This window comes from Gorilla gorilla, chromosome 2 (assembly GCF_029281585.2).
Source record: "Gorilla gorilla gorilla isolate KB3781 chromosome 2, NHGRI_mGorGor1-v2.1_pri, whole genome shotgun sequence".
Lineage (NCBI taxonomy): Eukaryota > Metazoa > Chordata > Mammalia > Primates > Hominidae > Gorilla > Gorilla gorilla.
The window spans coordinates 22,769,954-22,789,885 of record NC_086017.1 but is presented as its reverse complement, the minus strand read 5'-3'; the positions used below and the strand labels follow the sequence as shown (position 1 = coordinate 22,789,885).

The 19,932-nt window shown below is 52.6% G+C and overlaps 1 protein-coding gene across 11 annotated transcripts in view; it reads left to right on the top strand.

Moving 5' to 3' along the window:
- The window catches only part of IQSEC1 (IQ motif and Sec7 domain ArfGEF 1), a 386,075-nt gene that overhangs the window by 305,977 nt on the left and 60,166 nt on the right, over positions 1 to 19,932 (top strand). For 2 of the 11 annotated variants that reach the window (XM_063703646.1, XM_031009088.3), the window contains exon 1: positions 9,710 to 10,054. The exons of 8 other annotated variants lie outside the window; for them this stretch is intronic. In XM_063703646.1, coding sequence (XP_063559716.1) covers positions 9,990 to 10,054 — 65 coding nt within the window. In that variant the 5' untranslated portion in view covers positions 9,710 to 9,989. Of the gene's footprint in view, positions 1 to 9,709; positions 10,055 to 19,932 lie in introns of those variants that run through there. One more of the 11 variants, XM_031009091.3, reaches the window with a different exon arrangement.

The following is a 19,932-nucleotide window of genomic DNA, read 5'->3' as shown; positions in this document are numbered from 1 at the left end:
GCCCTGCCACGGTGTCTAAGCCAGTGACATCCAGGTGAGATGTTCTGAAGGAGGGCAAGCCCTTGCAGCTTTCTCTGTATTTTTTCTAGATTCCCTCAGTTTCTCCACCCATTTTCATATGCAGATAAGCCCCAGTTTTGGTAAAGCTACCAGGAAAGAAACCGAAGTATATCAAGGATGGCCATTCGTTTTGCCGACGGGGTAGCGCTTTTTTTTTCCCCCTTGAGACAGGATTTTATACTGTTGCCCAGGCTGGAGTGCAGTGGTGCAATCATGGCTCACTGCAGCCTTGAATTCTTGGGCTCAGGTGATCCTCCCACCTCAGCCTCCCTAGTAGCTGGAACCACAGGCATGTGCCACCACACCCGGCTAATTTTTTATATTTTTAGTAGAGATGAGGTTTCGCCATGTTGCCCAGGCTAGTCTCTAACTCCGGAGCTCAAGCAATCTGCCTGCCTCAGCCTCCCACCTGTAATCCCTCAGCTGGGATTACAGGTATGAGCCGCTGTGCCCAGCCTGACGCCTCCTTTTTAAATAAAATCTTTAGCTGATGGGTTCCTTTAAATACTGAGCTCTCCTAGCACACTAGAGATGAGAATCAGTGATTTTGAAAAACCATTTTCCAGCCCTTCCAGAATCTCTCTATGGTATAAAGAGGGGTGGGGTGCAGGGAATTGCTGAGATTGAGACAAGGATAAGCATGGGGAGAGGAAAGGAGACCTACCTTAGCCCTGTGGGTGGTCCCTGAACTAGAGTGAATCTGGATCAACATGATTCACCTGTCCAGTAGACATTTATTGAGCACCTGCTGTAGACGGCAGGGGATACAGTGGCAAATGAACAAAGTTGCAGAGCTACGTTCTGGTGGAAGTGACAGTGAGTACACAAGTGATTAAGCCAGATAATGATGGACTGTGAGATGGGCTTTAAAGGGAATCGATGAGACAGAGAGAATGTGGACGAGGGTTCAGGAAGGTCCCGAGGAAGAAGTGACAGAACATACATGTATTGTCGTAGAGCCCTTCATGTATGAGGTCTGTCTCCCAGACTCTAGGCCTGAGGGCGGGGCTTGGAAGCTGCAGAACCCAATTCCGCCCTGGTCCCAGCCTCCCAGGGGGATCTGTAAGGGGCCCTGTGAGTGTTGGCTCCACTGGAGGATGTGCTTCCTTGAGTGAGGAATGGTGAGGCGCAGGCAGCCGGGGAAGAGGTGAGGAAAAGGCAAGGACCGCTCCCCCACTGTGACCCCACCTGGGCTTGTGGGGTGCGCTCAGCAGGGTTGGCAGAGTCCCTCCTGGGGCGGCCACTGCTGCCCCCCTCCTGCTTTTCCGCAGTGTCACTCCCTTCCAGAGGGCCAGGGGGAGACCCCAGGAGGAGAGTACAGCAAAGGGAGCGGGGAGTGGTGTACACTCTGGGAGTGGGATTCAGGGAGCAGGCTGGGTGTAAGCAGAGCACCACTGAGGCCCAGCACCAGATGGCTCACTGAATTCTTTTTGGCAACCTAAGAGACATAGATTATTCAGTTCCATTTCACAGAGGAGGAAACTGAGGCTCAGAGAAGTGACGCCCAAGGCTATACAGCCAAGAAGGGAGCCGAGCCAGGGGTCTGCCTCTGCAGCCCTTGGGGGGCAGATGCCAAGGTTGCTTTGGTTACTCACACATCAGCCAAGAGAGAGACTTTGTTCCCGCAGAGGTCTTCCTCCTGGGCCTTGAAGGTCAGATGGAATAGTGTTGTAAGAATGAACTTGGGACTCAGTCCTGGGTTCTCATCCCTCACTAGCCGTTTGCCCTTAAACAAATTCTTTAATCTTTCTGAGCCTTGATTTCTTTTTCTGGATGAGAAGATAGAATAGTCCCTACCTTAGAGTTCCATTGTGAAGCTTAAATGAGACAACCTGTCATGCATTTAGCACAGAACCTGCATTCAATAAGCACCTTGGATATGGGGAAAGAGGGACTGTGGAGCTTCATGGTTAAGTTCACGGTTTGGGGACCAAATGGACCTGGGCTCAAATCCCTGATCCAGCCAGGCACTAGCTGTGTGGCCTTACATAAGTTATTCAACCTCTCTGAGTCTCAGTGTATCTGTAAAATGGAAGGTTGTTGAGGATTAAGTGTGGGCACTTCTGTAAAGTGCCTGGTCCAGACTGTGTGCCCTGTGAGAGGAGGCTGCAGGAAGAGGCAAGAAGAGGCAGAGAGTTGGGAAAGGAGGCTTAGGAAGACCAAACCACTTGCCCAAGATTCAAGATCATGCTCCAGAACATGGAGCCTCCGTAAGCCATGAGCATCCCCACTATGGGACGCAGCCAATGGCTGGAAAAGGTGCTTACTCACTCAACACACCTTGGCTCCTCTTGCACTTTAGCCCCCGTACAAGGTGCCAGGGCCACAGTGAAGCAAGGGGAGGAACTTGCAGGCTCTGAAGGGCTGCCGTGTGCCTGGCCCTGGCTAGGCAGTCATGGGTGTCATTGCCAAGCCTCACACTGAGCCTGCAAGGAAGGTGGCACTGTCCCCACTTTGAGGCTGAAGATGCTGAGGCCCTGGGAAGCAGAGTAACTGTGTGAGGTCACATAGCGGGGCTGGGATATCTGCTGGGCCTGCTGCCCACAGGCCTGCCTCTTCTATCTGGGGCACAGAGAGTAGACACAGGGGACAGAGCTCAGGGGCGACAGCTGCAAGGGCCTGGAGCCCTGTTCCAGGAGCTGTGCCCCAGGGGGCCAAGCCCACCCAGCATAAGTGTCCTCCCTCCCTGAGGGTGCTGCTGTGGCTCCCTGTACCACCTACCAGGGAAGGAGGGATGAGTATGAAGGGCTGAAGTGGGGGCATTTTTGATCGTCGGCTGGGGCTGGCAGGCACCTAAATGGGAAGGGTGATAGCAGTGTGTTGGGGGGAGTTTAGGTAACAGTCCTCTACCGACAGAGGCAGCAGCTCAGTGGAATTTCCTCCTGAAGTTGTCTTGCCCCTTGAATCCTGCAGGAAGGCTGGCAAATGGCCATTTCCCTTCCACTTGAGTAGAGACCCATAACTCAAGTAGCTGCCCTTAAGACACCACAGGACTGTTCTCCGCAGGCCCTGCCCCTGGATTTGGGACAGGCAGTCCAGCTCACCCAACTAGGCTCTGCAGGGGGACCAGGAGGGATGGGGTGTGTCCACAGGAGCAGCCAGACTGATGAGGGATGCGGCAAGCATATTCTCACCACCTTCTTTCACGTTTACAACAGACCAGCATTCCCTGTGTGGCAGGGGTTACATTGGTCACTGAGGACCTAGAATCATGGAGTGCTCTGGGGATCCGGGCTTGGAGGGCTTCTTGGAGGAGGTGACCATTCCTGGCTGTTTTGTGTGCTAAAGAAAACCCTCACCAACCACTGAGCACCCATCATGTGCCAGGCTCCTCAGAGCCCTGGCAGAGCCACCTGTACCCGTGCTGGGTTTCATTTCTCCTTGTGGGGGACACTGTGGCCTAGCTGCAGTGGTTCTTTATTGCAGCCCCTCCCTCAGGGTCTTTCCCATGCATCCTCAGCATGTGAGTCCATTTGTCAACTAATGGCACCATAACAGCTGCGTCTAATTTTTATTCATCTAAAGACCACAAGAAAACAGAGCCTCCTGACACCTCAAACCACGACAGGTCTTAGGTTTTAGCAGTGCAGAAGGAGCTGGGGAAAGGAAGCCAGATAACCAGTTCTTGGATGTGTCCCCACATGATCTGGGGAAGTGCTCCCTGCTTCTGTGAGCCTCAGCTGCCTCATCTGAACAATGGGTGGGCAGCACTGGGCCTTGGTGGCTCCATCAGACTTTAACATTAAAGCCACTTTGTTTATTTAATTTTTAATTTTTGTGGGTACACAGTAGATGTATATATTTATGGGTCACATGAGATATTTCGATATAGGCATGCAATGCCTAATAATCACATCAGGGTAAATGGGGTAAGGCTGCTTTAATCTTACTGTCATGGTTGGGTCTTGGCCAACCCAAGTACCATTGTGGTTGGGATGAATTTCCCTAGGGCTGTGGTAGCTGTCTGGAACCAGGCCAGTTACACAGGACAATGGCAGCGTCTGGGCCCCACCACCGGGAAGGTGCATGGAGCACAATGGTCCCTACCGTCGAGGTGCCCACAGTCTTAAGTAAGGGGTTCTTGCTCTGCCTGGGGGTAGAGGGATTAGGGGAGGCCTCAAAGAGAAGGGGACATTTGAGCTGGGCTTTGAAGGTTGAATAAGAGATTGCCAATCAAATGAAGCAACAACCCAGGACGTGGAAACAGGATAAGCAAAGGCACTGGGGCCGGGAAGTGCAGGGTACATTCTGGGAGTGGCTGCGTTGTAGGGATCATAGCTGGGAATGAGGCTGAAAAGACAGGCAGGAGCTGGATTACAATGCAGGTGTGCCTGAGCAGTTCAGTGTCACGTAGGAAACCCGGGCCAGAAGCCTAGGTCAGGGTGGACAACCCTATACCACCTCCAGCAATCCCTAGTTCATTCTGTTTACTTTGTTTAGTAAGATATGGCACGTCCCAAATTCACAAGTGGTTTCTGTGGAAAATGGTTGGAATTTTAAAGATAATTTGGCACTTGGTAAGAACAGCTTTATTTATCTGGAAACATTTCTGTTCTGGGGGATGGACTGGCTTCCCTGAGGTGCCACTCTACAGAGTGCTGTGTTCCATGCAGCTGTCTCTGGCTTTTTACTGCATCTAACAGTCTTAGGAATAGGTTCTATTCCATATTTGGATGAGAATGATGGTCTTAAAACTCACCCGCCCAGGCTGGATGCTGTATTGTCCAGGCTGGGTGCTGTATTGTGGTGGCCAGTGTGGCATGAAGCCTCGGGTCAGTGTCGGTGTTTATAGTTCCTGGGGCACATCCCTCCACCTCTCGTCTGTAAAATGAGGATTTGGGGCTAAGTGGCAGCCGCAGAGCTCCCTCGCAGACCCAGCATTCTGGCTGTGATGGGGGAATGCTCATTTCGTAAGATGAATGGTAACATAGTGGTGGTGAACAGACACTGAGCAGAAGCTCAAAATGTGCTACACCACCAGTCTTACCGATTTTTATGGTTGTCAGTAAGACACAACCTGCTTGAAAGACGAGGAACCTGGAGTGGCCCAAGAGGTGGCTTAAGTACCATCAAGCGTTTGGGGTCTTTGTGGACTAGTTCTGGTGGGCTTCAGAGCCTCCTAGAAGATGTCAGAAGACCTTCAGTCCCTTGATTTCTTCATTTCACTGGCTTTTTTGTGTGTGTGACAGGATCTCAGTCTGTCATCCAGGCAGGAGTGCAGTGGCACAATCACGGCTCGCCACAGCCTTGACCTTCCTACACTCGGGTGATCCTCCCACCTCAGCCTCCTGAGTAGCTGCGACTACAGGCACATGCCACCATGCCTAGCTACTTTTTCTGTTTTTTTTTTGTAGAGATGGGATTTTGACATGTTGCCCAGGCTTCACTGGCACATTAAAAAAAAAAAATTGCATTGGTTCCAGTCCAGTCCATAACTGGCCTTTTTTTTTTTTTTTGAGATGGAGTCTCACCCTGTTGCCAGGGCTGGAGTGCAGTGGGACGATCTCGGCTCACTGCAACCTCCGCCTCCTGCGTTCAAGTGATTCTCCTGCGTCAGCCTCCTGAGTAGCTGGGATTACAGGCACCCACCACCACGCCCAGCTAATTTTTGTATTTTTAGTAGAGACGGGGTTTCGCCATGTTGGCCAGGCTGGCCTCGAACTCCTGACTTTGGGTGAGCCACCACACCTGGCCCATAACTGGCTTTTTAAAAAGTAACAAACACTTGTTTAAAAAAATTTTTTTGGTGTTGGAGGGGGGTACAGAGTCTCGCCCTGTCTCCCAGGCTGGAGTGCAATGGCACTCTTGGGTCTCTTTTAAGAAGTAATCTATGATTGTACAATCTTATATAAGCATACTAGTGTTCTGTAGATTCTTTTATAAATACACTTCACATTTTTCTGGACTTTCTATCACAATGTTGTGTCTCAGATCTTTTCCTATAAGTATGCAGGATGCTGCTGCCATCTTTTTAACATGGGACTCCATTGATGGGTGTAATACAATTTACTTAACCAGTCCGCATTGAGAGGCATTGCACGTTTGCTCCCCTGAGTTCTGCTTTTTCAAATAATTAATATCCTTGGGCATGCCTCTATGTGCACACGGGCAGGCGGCGCTGTAGGATTCATTCCCAACAGTGCATCCCATCTTGTGGCCATCTCATCTGAGGATCATCTGGCCCAGCCCTATCATTTCAGTCACTGTCTTCCCCCATGTTTGGATTCTGCTCTTGCATGGGGTGTCTGGCTGAACACGCAGGGGGTTTGCCAGGGTAGTTGGAGCCAATGTAAGACTGCCTCAGGAGAGCTTCATTTATTTCAGAGAAGGGCTGCATGTGCGCATTAATATTGTATGTTTGGCAGGTCATCTGTCTCTGTTGTAACTGTTTAACTTCATCATCATAGCATGGAAGAAGCCATTGACAATACATAAGTGGATGAGCGTGGCTCTGTTCCAATAAACCTTTATTTTAAAAAAACAGGCAGCAGGCTGGACTTGGCTCTCAGGCCATAGTTTACCAACCTTTGACGTATTCAGCTGTTGAAGACCTTCTGTGCACCAGGCTCCACTGTCGGCACAGGGGCTGCTGCAGGGAAGGACATAGAACCAGCCCTGGCAGTTGGAATACAGCTCGCTGGTATAAGCAAGCAGGTGCAGAGTAACCTGATGCCATGTAAAAGGAGTTTCTGACTTGGACTAGGGGCTGGTCATGGGTGTCTTTCTGGGAGCAGTGACATAGGAAGCTGAAAACCAAGGTCCTAGCTGTGAGCCAGGCACAGTGGGGAGCGTGGGGAACTGAAAGAAGCTTAGTATTGTTGGAGGTGTGGCAGGCACAGAGTGGGCAGGAGAGGTAAGGAATGGAGAGATGAACCAGGCCACGAGGCTGGCTGTGCAGAGAGGCTGGGCTTGATCCTGACAGCTTGGAGAGAGGGGCTGCAAAGGCTGGGCTTTGGGAGAGTGCCACACATCTGGCTGGAGGAAAGCAGGGAGGCTGTGGAAAGACTGGAGGCTATCAGAAGCTGGGGAGGATAGAGATAAAGTCGAGTTGTAGCATGTGAAATGGGCCAAGGCAAGCAGCTCAGGACTAAAACATGGGGTGATACAGTGGAACTAAACGTCTCCATGACTTTTTACATCCTGTGACCTCATACATGGGGCCCCACTCACCCCTCAAGGTCCAACCCAAAATGTCCCCCCATTAGAGCCTCTCCTGGGGCAGAATTACAAGCTCTTTCCTCCACTGTCACGACACCATACTGGGGAATACTTGTCACAGCAGTGTTTCCCCACTGAGGCCTCAGAGTAAGTACTAATTAATGCTTGCTAAATTAAATTAAACAGCAAGGTGAATTAGCTGGGGTAGAGGTGGCTGCTGAGCCACTCTTTACAGTTGCAGAAACTGAGACTCAGAAAGCTAAGCAATTTGCCTGAATGGTGCATCCAAGGATTCTGACCAGTCTGGTCATTTCTGCAGAAAAATTGGCCTTCTCTGCCTCTCTAGGCTGGAACTTTTCTTGCTTCTGCTCACAGTTGCCTAAATTATTAATCTGCAAGGCAGTTAGCGGAGCAGGAGCAAGAGGCACACTTTGCAGAAAGATAAAACAAGAGAATCAAGATGCATTTGGTTTCCAGAGTGTCCATCATCTGGTATTCCAAATGCTAACAGCGAAATTCAATCCCCTTCTAAATCCCAGCCTAGACAATGTCGCCAAGACCATCCTGCTGGGCGGCAGGGCCCTGGGCCTGGAGAAGTGCCTGAAATTCTTGGACAATCTGGATGGTGAGGCTGTCAAAGACCGTGTCCAGAGTGCTCCAGCAGCTGGGCTGGGGGAATTCTTTTGGCTCCATTTATTGCAGTCTATTTTTAGAGAGCAATTCAGACAGGGGTGGGAGTTTTCTGCTGCCTCTGCCATCAACTGGGTCATTTCTACCCTATCCTCTCCCAGCTTCCTACCCCTACCCTAACCACGACAGATGCCAGATGTGGCTGTGGTCTTTGAGCAGTGCAGCCTAGTGTTGTTCTCCTTCCAGAACCCTCTATGTATAGGTACTTTTGTCCGTCTTTTTTATTATGGCCTTCCTTGTGAGTGTGAGGTGGTATTGCGGTCTTGATTTACAGTTCCCTAAAGATTAGTGAGGTTGAGAGCATCTTTTCATGGGCTTATTGGCCACTTGTAGATTGTCTTTGGAGAAAAATCTACTCAGATACCTTGCCTGTTTTTAAATTGGGTTATCTGCCTTATTATTTTTGAATTGTGAGCGTTCTTTATGTACTATGGACACTAGACCCTTATTAGATACATGATTTGCAAATATTTCCCCCCATTCTCTGTCTTCATTTATTTTTAACAGAGCAAAGAAAACATGGGAAGCTGAGAAGAGGAATGTGGAGATGGGCAGTGAAGGGGCACTGGGCTCCTGCTCAGCCTTTTGCCTGGGAACCCAGGTGCTCTAAACTGGCTTTAGGGGCTGCCCTCCTCTGCTGCAAGCTGGGCCACCTCAGCCCCCTTCCTTCACTGTCCCCCTCCAAATGAAAGATTCAGAAGGGCACAAGACAATGCCCCTGCATTGATGGCTTCTTGCAGCTTCCTGACTCCCGCAGGCCTGCCAGCTGCCTGGCCCTCCAGGAGATGGACTTGTAGGTGGGTGGCCCAGGACAGGTGGGGTTTTGATTGTTCCATATCTACTTGCTGTCTCCCAACCACGTCTAGGCATTCCACAGGTGTGGGCGCTGGGCACTGTACCTGCCTTCATGGAGCCCAAGGACAGATAATAAACAAGTAAACATACAAATGGAGGACTGCAAGCCATGAGCGCTCATAGTAGGAAGAGCCTGGGAGAGGAGGAAAGAGTGAGGGAAGCCGTCTCTTAGTTGGCCCAGTTAAGCTGAGCCTCAGTTTACTCATTGGTAAAATGAGGCCAGGGGTAACTCCACCTACTTCACAATGTTGCCTTGAAGGCCAGCTATCACTGAAGAACTCTAAAGTGCTAATTAGTATTACTTTAAGCTTGTCATAAGTGCTTGAAGGGTGTCTCTGGGTGGAGAAAGGGTAGGGGGCTGGGTGGGCTTAGGGAGAAAGAAGCAACTTTCCATTAGATCTTCCCCAAAAAGCCACCAAAAGGGTGGTACCAACCTCAGGATAGGGCCCATTCCGTTCTCTGGGGCGCATCAGAGCCCCAGAACCACACGGTTCGGTCCAGGCAGGCAAAGGCCAGGTTTTATAAACTGAAGGCAAAATCGGGATGGGCAGAGGTTGAGTAGGCATCAGCGGAGTAGGCTCTGGTTGGGGGTTTGGCGCTTTGCATTTGTTGTGGTTACACGCTGGAGAGGGAGACATGGCTCCCGGGAGGCGCCAGTGTTGGAGGGGCTGCGCAAAGTCCTCCTACCAGAACAGAGGCTTCGCGCGCAGGGACCTGGATGCAGTGTCTGGGACTCCGCCCTTGGCGCTCTGCACCCCGCGCCTCGTCTCGGCCCCGCCCCTGCGCGTGGCCCCGCCCCTGACCCCCCGCCCCCCTGTGCTTTTTCCGCGGCTCCGTGTGGCCACGCCTCCTGTGCTCTCTTCCCCACACGCTCCGTGCAGTCTCGCCCCCGCGCGCAGCCCCGCCCCCAGCTCGCCCTCCGGCCCCGCCCCCGCCCTGCCCCGCCCACTTCAGGGCCACATTCCTCCGGCCCGGCTTCGCGCTGCGCCAAGCGGGCGGCGGCGGAGAGGCGGGCTTGGCTGGCCTGGGGCTTGGACTTGGGGCCGGAGCCGCGGGAGCCGGCGGACACTGGACCAGGAGCCCCGACGTGATCGCGTGGCGGGTGGTCGGGTCTCCGGGTGGCCGGGTGTCGGCCCCGGGATCCGGCGGCTCGCTGGCGGGAGTCGGCGGCCTCTGCTGGGCCTGGGTCCCGGCTCCCGGCCCGGCCCGCTCCCACTGCGGCCGCCATGTGGTGCCTGCACTGCAACTCGGAGAGGACCCAGTCCCTTCTGGAGCTAGAGCTTGACAGCGGGTGAGGGCGCGGCGCGGGGCGAGCGGCCTTCCCGGGTGCTGAGCGGTGGGCTGGCGCAGGCTGTGGGGATGCGTGTGCGGGTGACCGTCGGGACCGGGCGCCCGGAGTGCGAGAGAAAGCTGCCTGCGGGGCGGGGTGCGTCCGCCAGACTGTGGGTTTGGGTGGGAGACGAGCAAACAGGACCCGAGTTTGTGCGTGGGAGAGAGAGACGCGCCCTTGGGACAGGAGCGCTGTGTGTGCCCTGAGAGGGTCTCAGGATGGGAGTGTGTGTGTGATCGAGGGCCTGTTGGAGTGCAAGTTGGTGTGGGGGTGAGTTTGAGTTTGGGGGCTTGAGAGGGAAACAGTGGGACTCGGTGTGGGTGTGAGGTGAGGGGCAGGAGAGAGAGCGGAGAGTTGGTGGGAGGGTGCCCAGCGGGTCTGTGCCTGTTTCCAACTGCGGGCAGGGCAGGAGCTGCCAGGGAGGCCTCTTGCAGGCCTGTCTATTCCAGACATTGGGCCTGTGTCTGGATTGATGTGTCTGTCCTGTCTGCGAGACCCCGAGTGTGTGTGAGGGTGGATGACCCTGAACAAACAGGCGTCCCAGGTGTGCCAGCAGCTTTTGTCGGGTACTCTGCCCCTGGCAGGGCCACTTGGGGGTGCACTGGGGTGTGTGGCTGCTGTTTGTGGCAGAGTGTGGATGTGAGGGGCTTTGTTTATGTGGTGATGCGTGTGCACCTGGTGTGGTCAGGGATGGAGTCTGGTGTGTCAGAGGGGCCAACCCTTTTCTACTTAGGGGCCTGTGGGCGGCTGTCTGAGCTTCCAAGGGCCCGTGTTTATGGAGAGAAAGGGAGAAAGAGAGTGTGTGTGTATGTGCTGAGAATATTGATTTCCTTTCTCCGATGGCCAGCACAGCTGCCCCCTGAGCTATCTGCAGGCCCTTCTGAGGAGCAGGGGGGTGGGGCTAAGGGGATTTGTTGACAAGCTGACTTGGCTTATGTCAGGCCCCCTCTGGAGGAAGCCCACCTGGAGCTGTTTGATCTTTCAGTCTAAAAATTGTGCAGCGCATGTCCAGCAGTTGCACTGAGAACATGCATATGTCCCCCTCTGCCCCTTCCTCACCCCAGAGGCCTGGAGCGCTGGGCCTGAGCCTCCAAGTGGGGTTGGGGGGCTTCTCAAGGACCCCATTGCTCCTTGCATCTGGGGTGGAGGCCAGGCATGCTGCAGCTGCAAGACCATCTGTCTGGAATCAGTGGCAGCAATCTGGACATGGGGGTCATGTTATTCATATCCCACACACACCCGCGGCCCTCATAGTCCATCAGCTGTCCCACCCGGTATTACAATTGCTTCTTACCCTTGTGGTACCAGCATCCTCATATTGCAGGAGAGCAAATCGAGGCTGAGCATTCAGTCTTGTCAGTACTAAAGCTCTGTGGTTTATTGAGTGCCTGCTATGTACCAGTCCCTGCTCTAGGCACCAGAGACACAGCAGTGAACAAAACATGGAGTCTTTGTCCTCATGGAACCAGCAGTCTAGTGGGGAACAAGAAACCATTAGTGTGCTCTCCTGGCTGCACCTCCCGCCTCCCTCTGAGCTGAAAGTAACTGGGGAGGGGTTTCTGCCCGTCCATTAGGACCATTCCAGTTGGCATGTCCAGGCCACCTCTCTTGCATACTTCTCAGTCCCACATCCCTTCTCATTAGAAGTCCCTCCAGGCATCTCATCTCAATCTTCCAGCTTCAGGGAAGCCTGCTTGGATCCTTCTGTGGTCTGGGTTGGTGATGAACAGCTGCTCCCCCAGTCTCAGAACATGAGGCAGAGGTCTTGGAAGTTGAGAAGCCTCGCTCAGGTGTAGCCCATAGTTCACGCATCAGCCTCAGAGCAGGTGGATCCCATTTGCTCTGGAGCACCTGGTATGTGGTTCCATGGGAAGCTTGGGGGAGGGGTAGAGGAAATCAACCCAGTCCCTGGCCTGTGGAGGCAGAGCTAGATGCTCCTTGGGCTGGCTCCCAGGGGCCAGAGCCCTTTGAGCTGGCCGTCTCCCCCTCTCTAAACCCGGATGGGATGCAGCACGGTCCAGAAACCTCAGGGGACCCTCCTTAGTCTGTAACGGGCCCAAGATAACCACTCCCAAGTCCAGCCATGCCACCATGCACCACTCTACAAATAACAGGCTTCTTTCCAAGAGCATGTGTGGCACTTTGATGCTTTGCTGTTTGAGCCTTGTGACAACACAGGACTCTTCTTACCCTCGTTTTTTTTTAAGGGTACACACACTAAGAGAACCCAGAGACTGGGCCAGAATATCACATGGGGAGCCTACAGGAGAACCCCAATGTTGTGATGGAGGCCTCTGGAGGCCCTGGCTAGCCCTGCTAGGACTTTCAGGCTTTCACTTAAGGAAGTCGGACTATGAACTGGTTGTGCTAATATTTACACAGCTTCAGTTCAAAAACATGGACAGGACTGACAGCTGCATAGTCAAACAGTGTGACAACTGGGCAAATAGATGTTTCTGGACTGTATTGGACAGGGTACCCAGGGCTGCAGGAGCTCAGTATATGTGTGTGTGCATGCGTGTGCATCTGTGTGTGCATACGGTTTTATCTGTCTGGACTCTGCAGACTGTGGAATCTTGGTTTACCAGGATAATCTGGAATCCAGGGCAGCTTGAGACTTAAGGAAAGAAGGGCCTGGGGAGGCAAACAGATTTTGTTTCAAGTCCCAGCTCAGTTTCGTGAGTGTATGCAAGTTACCACACCCCTCCAAGCCTGTTTCCCCTTCTGTGAAAGGGAATGATAACACTGCTTCATGGAGTGCTCTGAGAATGTGGATGTCTGAAGGCCACTGCACAGCTGGCCATCCTCGGGACTCCAGTCAAATGCCATGTTTGTCCAGGTCAGCACTCTGCTCTTCCCAGGCACCAATGACCCGCTGGATTTTCTTGCTTCCTGTTTTGTAAATTTCCTTTGAATTATGATGACATGTGGAATATCCGCCCAGTAAGCACAGGGGCAAGATGATGCACAGCCCAGATGGGCTCAAACACCACCGGAGGCCTTGGGAGAGATCTCCCATGGAAGCGTGTGTGTGTGTGTGTGTGTGTGTAGGGGGAGTATGCTCAAATGCTGTTGAATGTGATTTATTGTTTGTCCTCAAAAGCAAATTGTAATGAGTTTAGAGGCCATTAAGGCTCTTGAAGAATTAATTGGCATGGCCTTAGAGAATCTGGCTGCTCCCACTGCATGAGCTGCTGCAGAGAGGAAATTGATGGCATTTATGGTTGAAGTATGGCATGGTGCCACCTGGACCTGCCACTATACTGGCTGCCATGGCTGTACCCTGAATTGGGCAAGTGTCCCTCCAAGTCCTGGCCCTGTGGCTAGTACCCCAATGCCTGCCTAGCATAGCGCCTGGCCTCATGGCGGACATAGCCAGTTGTCAGTGAATGAAAGCATCCATAAATGCAGGGGTTAACAAGTGCACACATGCTGTCTTGGGCTTGGAGGAGTGCGTTGTTCTCTGGAGAGATGTGTATGACCCAGGGGACACGCAGCTTTTCACTTTCCTGTGTTCCTTTATGCACACAACAAACATTTACTGAGCACCAACTTTGTACCAGGCCCTAGGCTAGATGTAGAAGCACTGAGGTTAGTAGTGTGAAATGGTACATCACAGAGCACAGGTCTTGGGGATCACACAAAACCCTGACTCCACCTCTTCCTGGCTGTGTGGCCTCAGATATGTTGCCTCCCATCTCTGAGTCTTGATTTTCTCATCCATGAAATGGAGCCAAAAGAAACCCCTGGAGAGGGGGCGGGGGATGTGCAGCTTTGCCTGGTGACCGAAGCATACAGTTAGATCCCCAACAAATGGTAGCTGTTATCATCACCATCATCATTATTACCACCTTTTCCCGTTTGTGAAATTGTTGCTGAGTTAAAATGATTCCTCAAAGTTTTCTTTTTTGCTCGTTTGTGAGGTTGAAGACTGATTTCTAGAGCCTGTGTGGCTTTTTGTGAAATCTTCCTTCTTGGGGTCCCAGCTGCTCTGACTTGAATTTTTTTTTTGCCTTGTTCATAGGTACCTGCAGCTTCGCTGCTCCTTGGAGGAAATGCCCATTCTTTCCGTTTTATCTCCTCGGTTTGCAGTTTCCTGACATGGTGACAGTTTGATTTGAACTTAAGGTCCCGATGGAGAACCATAGCAAGCGTCCCCTCCCTGTTTCTAAAGATGAGACACTGTGACTGCATTTGTTTTTTCCTCTTTGTTCAAAGCTCAGTGGTAATAGTAATAGCAACAGTTGCCATTTAGTGCTAAAGTTGCTAGAGTGCTAGAGTTAGCGTTTGAACTCCGCCTGCCTGGCTTCAGGGTCTGTGTACTTCATGGCCAGGCTCTGCTTCCTCTGGGATTAAATAATCTTTGGCAAAATATGTCACCACCATGAATGGAGCCTTTTGCTTCTTCCCTATACTGCCACAACAGATGTCTGGTATCCCCAGGTATCAGGATTCCCAACATGTTCTCAGAAGTCTCAGCCCACAAGCTGGTTGATGACCACTCACGGGGCCTTCCTGGCATCTTGTCTCTTTCCCCACAGAACCGAAGAGCTGCATCCCCAGACTCTCTGGCAGGATTCTGGGACAGTGTCCTTTGCACTTGCAGGCTCTTCAGGGTAGCATGCTTGTGTGCTGTGCGCAGCCCCAGGCCAAGACTCTGCTTGGAGCAGGGTCCTGAGGACTAAAACTGACTGTCCCCTAACTCACTGAGGGACCCATGCGAACATGACAGGCTTCTGCATGGTGAGGAAACCCAAGGCTAGGGCTTTTGAATCACTAGAGGACACACAAGTGTGTGGGTGCTGAACTGGATCCCATGGGAGGGGAGAGGGATCATTAATAAACTGGAAGAATTGGAGCGAGTCCCCAGCTGGGAGGAGTCCTCCTCATTCACACAAACTGGAAGGGTTCTCCCAAAATCCCCTGCTGCCCAGACCGGATCAGAGTCTGTCTGCCAACTTGAATACTTTCTCCCTGATGCCATTTACAGAAGCCTGTGGTGTTTGCTTTTCTATTTCTGGCTGGGAGGGTAGGTGGTATAATCATGAGATGCATGAATACATGTAAAGCAATTAAACGGTGTCTCATAGTAACATAGCAAGGGCCCGGTAGATGTTAGTTGTGATCATTGTTGTCCTTATTCTGGCTGCCCTTAAGCTCAAAGGTCTCCCATCCTGAGAGAGGAAGCCTTTCAGAAAGGCCTGTCCAGAACTGGCCCTGATTGGCCGTTGGTCGTCCGCCTCCCTAGAGCCCTGGCATCAGTCACCCATCTCATCCCATCCGTCCCTGGGCCTCAGTTTCCACATCTGTGAGAAGAAGAATGAGCCTCTTGATCCTTGTAGTCATTTGCAGATGCAGGATGTTTAGCCCAATGGTTAGGGAGGCGGATTCTGTAGTCAGACTCCCTGTATCTCTAACCCCAACTCTAATGCCAGCTCTGCTCCTCATTGTCCCTATGATCTTGGGCACCTTCCTTAGCCTTTCTGTGCCTCAGTTTCCCCATTGGTAAAAGATGGATGACAGGAGGAGGCCATGGAGTTGCTGTGAGGATTAAATGAATGAATCCATGTGAGTACTTCAACAGTGCATGGTCAGCACCAGAAACATGGCATCCTTTAGCTGGTGTTTTAGGCCCGAGAAGTTTGACTGTGTGGAACTGGACCGTATTACTTGTTTGGGGAGATGTGTTCCTAGATGGGAGTGGATTGTTTATCTTTTTGGCACACAGACAGGACCAGGGTTAAAAGAGAGGGGTGCAGAGAGATAGTGGTGAGGGGAAGAAGTTAAAGGGCTAAAGGGCTGCAGGCTGTTGGTGGTATGACAGACGGCAGACACAGTAAGAAGTGACTAAGCCCATGGACTTTAGCTTGTGCTTGTAGCGTGCTGTCCAAACAGCCCACAAAGAAGTGGATGGTTAAGGGTATTAAGAAAATCGCTTTGCCTGTGGATTGGGGAAATTGCAAAGTAAGGCAGCTTGCAGTTGGGCTGGGATGAAGATTTCTTTAGATAGGAATGGGCAAATGGCCTGCACCATGTGTGAGACACCCTGAGGTGTTAGGACATCAAGGTAGAGGCCCCCAGCCCTGTGTCAGATGGAGCAGAGCTGTGGTGCCTCTGGAGCCCTCAGCTGGTGGCCTGTGCTAAGCTTCTGAGGCTTTGGGCAGGTCTGGCTTCCTGGTGGTACCTGGGGCTGCTTCTGGAGCCTAATAAGGCCCAAAGCTGCAGAGCCTGGCCTCAGGGGCAGTGGCCTTCAGTCCCTGGTTCTGCTGCTCTGTCCTCTTCAGCTGGTCTGTCTGCCTGGGAGGGGAGGCAGCTTGCTGCAGTGGGCAGAGGTGCCATCTGGAGCTGGAGAAACTTGGATCCTGTTTCTGCCCCTTCCTGGATGTGTGGCCAGGGCAAGGTGGTCCCCACTGCAAGCTGCTGCCTCCTTGCCTGTCAAATGGGAACAGTGGAGGGAGAGGCAGTGTGAGTAGACACAAAACAGGTGACCATGCGTGCCGGCAGGAAGGGGAAGGGGAGTCAGCTGGGTTTGGGCAAAGCCTCAACTGTTTTTGGTGGGTCTTAAGTTGGCACAAGATTGAGACTGGGGCTAGAACAGGCTACAGAATGAAAATGATGATACTGGCATTTGGATGGCCTTTGAACTTCACACATACCTGTCTGATTGGAACCAAGAACCTTGTGAAATCACTGGCATTATTCTCATTTGACAGATGAGGAAAGAATGGCTAGAAAATGAAAATGACGAATTCAAGCTCTGCAGAATATAGACCTGGTCCTCTGGTAAATGCATGGGCCTTCTTTTCCCTCCCTGGCATTGCTGGGGAGCAGCTTGTTAGAATGCAGCCTGAGGCAGAGGCAGGGAGGAGCAGGGGGCCAAGGAGGAGCCAGAGAGACAAAACCTGCAGGCCCCGGCTGTGCGCACTCCAGTGGCAGCATTGGGTTCCTTGTACAGCCGCCGTGGACGGCTACAGAGGTGCACTACCATCAGCAGAGTGGAAGGAGAATCCTTGGAAGCTCTACCCAGTGCCTACAATCTCAAAAACATGTTCGCCAGCCCCAGGAAGTCATCTGGGCTAAGAACGATCCTCAGACTCCTTGACAGGATCAGGACGACTGTCCACCCGAGATGATGGGAAAGAGGGGCTGGAGTAGCGCCAGGCACCTAGTAGGTGTTCGGTAAATGCCAGCTGCTGTGATGACCCCTACCCACTGCACTGCTATTCTCTCCAGCCGTCATCGTTATACCATTGCAGTGCGGCTATTCCCATGGGGTGAGGGTAGGGTGGAGAGGAAGTGTTTGGGGAAGCAGCTCTTTCCTCTGCTGCTGGGGAAGGGGGAGGTGTGGTCGCAGGAACGTGAATTCTCTGTTCCCTCTGGGCCATTGACTGTTCTCAGAGCCATCATTTAAATGAGCAGGGTTTGAGATTTTTTGTTTGTGCTTCGTAAAAATGGCAAAATGGCCCAAGAAGATAATGGGACTTGATGTGATAGCAGAGTCTTAGCGTTATTTTTAGCTTTTTGTTATGTAAAATGTGCAACGTACAAAAGTAGAATGGTATAATGATCCCTATGTGCAGTTTTATTTCATTGCTCGAGATTAGTTTTAATCCCAGACATTTTGTTGGTTTTATATCAAGGGCCTGTCTCATGGTTGGCCTCATTTCTAGCTTTGGAAAAGTCATGTCACTGGGGCGGGTGCTTGGGGCAGGCCACAGTGTCCCTTGAACAGCCCTTAGCTGTGTTGGCCCAACTCGGGAACTCTGAGCTTGAGCCAGTTTCCCAGCCTGGTGACCAAGTGGTGTCTGACCCATTTGGGATGCCCTGTGTCTGGAAGTGACTGGGAGAGGCTAGGCCCGTGACTCCTCCATCAGACAGGGCCTTCCTGGGTCAGGGTAGGAGAACTCGCTTCTCTTCCATCTCCCTAGGACCCCTGGAGGGCGGGGTGTGGAATGGGCTGTCAGCCTCTCTCATCGGATTGGGGGTCCCCTGGATGGTATTGTGGCTCTCAGCTTCAAGCTCCACAGGGTCTCCCTGTTGCCCTGGCTTTCCCCTTGCCAGGGGGTGTAGCCAGGCTGTGCCCCTGCCACCCTCCCAGACCTGTCAGCCCCTCATCTTGGTGGGCCCCTGGGTGGCCATTCAGCACTGGGGGTCCCTGGGCCTCTGCCCAGCGCTCTTTCCTTTTCGACTTCACACAGTCTTTTCCCTCCGGGGGTTTCTGATCTGGCTCCTGCCCAGGCCCTGACATCCTGCCGCCCGCCCAGCAACCCTCTCTAGGGGTCTCATGGGCACCTGCAAATCTGTAAGTTCCAAAGGACACATATTATCTCCCTCTCCCCAGATTGGCTTCTCTTCCATGACATCATCTGATCCTCTTGGGCTTCACTCAGAATACGAAAGTCATCCTAGACAGCTCCCGTCACCTTTACTCACCTTTGTCATCATCACCCAGTGCTGTGCCACCCCAGAGTGCTGGGCTTAGAGCCTGGCATGTAGCAAGTGCTAACACATTTCAGCCACTGTCCTCAGTATGAATGTGTTTGCTACCCTAGCTCCTAGCACAGTGCTTGGTACATAGAGCGCCCCCAACCCAGCTTAGTTAAAAAGAAGCCAAAACAAGCCAAAGTCACACCCTAGGCATGGCCACATCCCAGCCAGGCGCCCCTCGTGCTCCCCAGGTATGGGTGCTAGTGTGGAATCAGATGGTCTGTGTTCCTTCAGACCTCTTCCTCTTTGGCCAGCTCACCTCCCTCTAGCACCCATGGCACCATGCAGTGCAGCGAAGTGATAACAGTCTTAAATCGTGACAGTGGCAGCACCTACTCTCTGCTTTTCCTGGGTGACAGGCCCCAGGCTGAGGATTTTGTGTGTGTTATTATATGGCCCTCACAGCAGCCCTGCTGGGTGGACAATACTCCCATTTTATGACTGAGAAACAGACACAGAGAGGCCAAGTCATTTGCCCAGGGCCACACAGCTCCTGCCTGCTGGGTACCAGACAGTTGCCAGGGAACGGCTCTGTGTGCCAATGTTGTAGGTGGGGGAAGTTGAGGGGGATAGTGTTTCCTACCCCCAGCCTTCATTTGTCCCCAAGACCCTTTCTGTGCCCCTGTGCTGGGTGCTGTGGGCGGATTGCTGACTTGCTGTGGGGCCTGGCAGCTGCCGTGCTGCAGTTCTGGGCAGCATCTGCACCAGGTCCTGCAAGGGCAGGGGGAGCTCGATGGGTAGATAGGGTGGTGGGCTGGCCCCACAGAGGGAAGAACATGACAGGCAGGGAGGTGGCCCGGGGCCTCAGCCAGCCTCACCCCTCCTCACTTTCTGTGTGAGTCACGCGGCCTTGGGTAAATTACATCAACTCTCTGTGCCTTAGTTTCTTCATCCACAAAATGGGAAGATGATATAGTACCTACTTCAAAAGGTTGCTGTTTACAACACCAAGTGTGGAGCCGAATGTAGACTGTGGACCCTGGTGATGATGATGTGTCACCGTAGTTCATGGACTGTAAAAACATGCCACTCTAGTGTGGATGTTGATAGTGGCTGTGCCTGTGTTGGGGCAGTGGGTACATGGGAATGCCATACTTTCCTTTCAGTTTTGCTATGCACCTAAAAAAGACCAAGATTGTCTGGGCCAAGATGGCCCCACCACAGGCCCTGGCTGGCAGGGCGGGCCATGAGGAAGGTCTTCTGCACGATGGGCATCTGTCTCCTCCTCTCTGTCCACACCCTGTCCAGAGCCAGCCTCCCCAGCCTGTGCCTCCAGCCTGGCTCTCCTGGGGTGTCCCTGGGGCCCAGCCTAGCTCTGTGTGCTGGAGCCTGCCACAGAGAACTGCTTTATT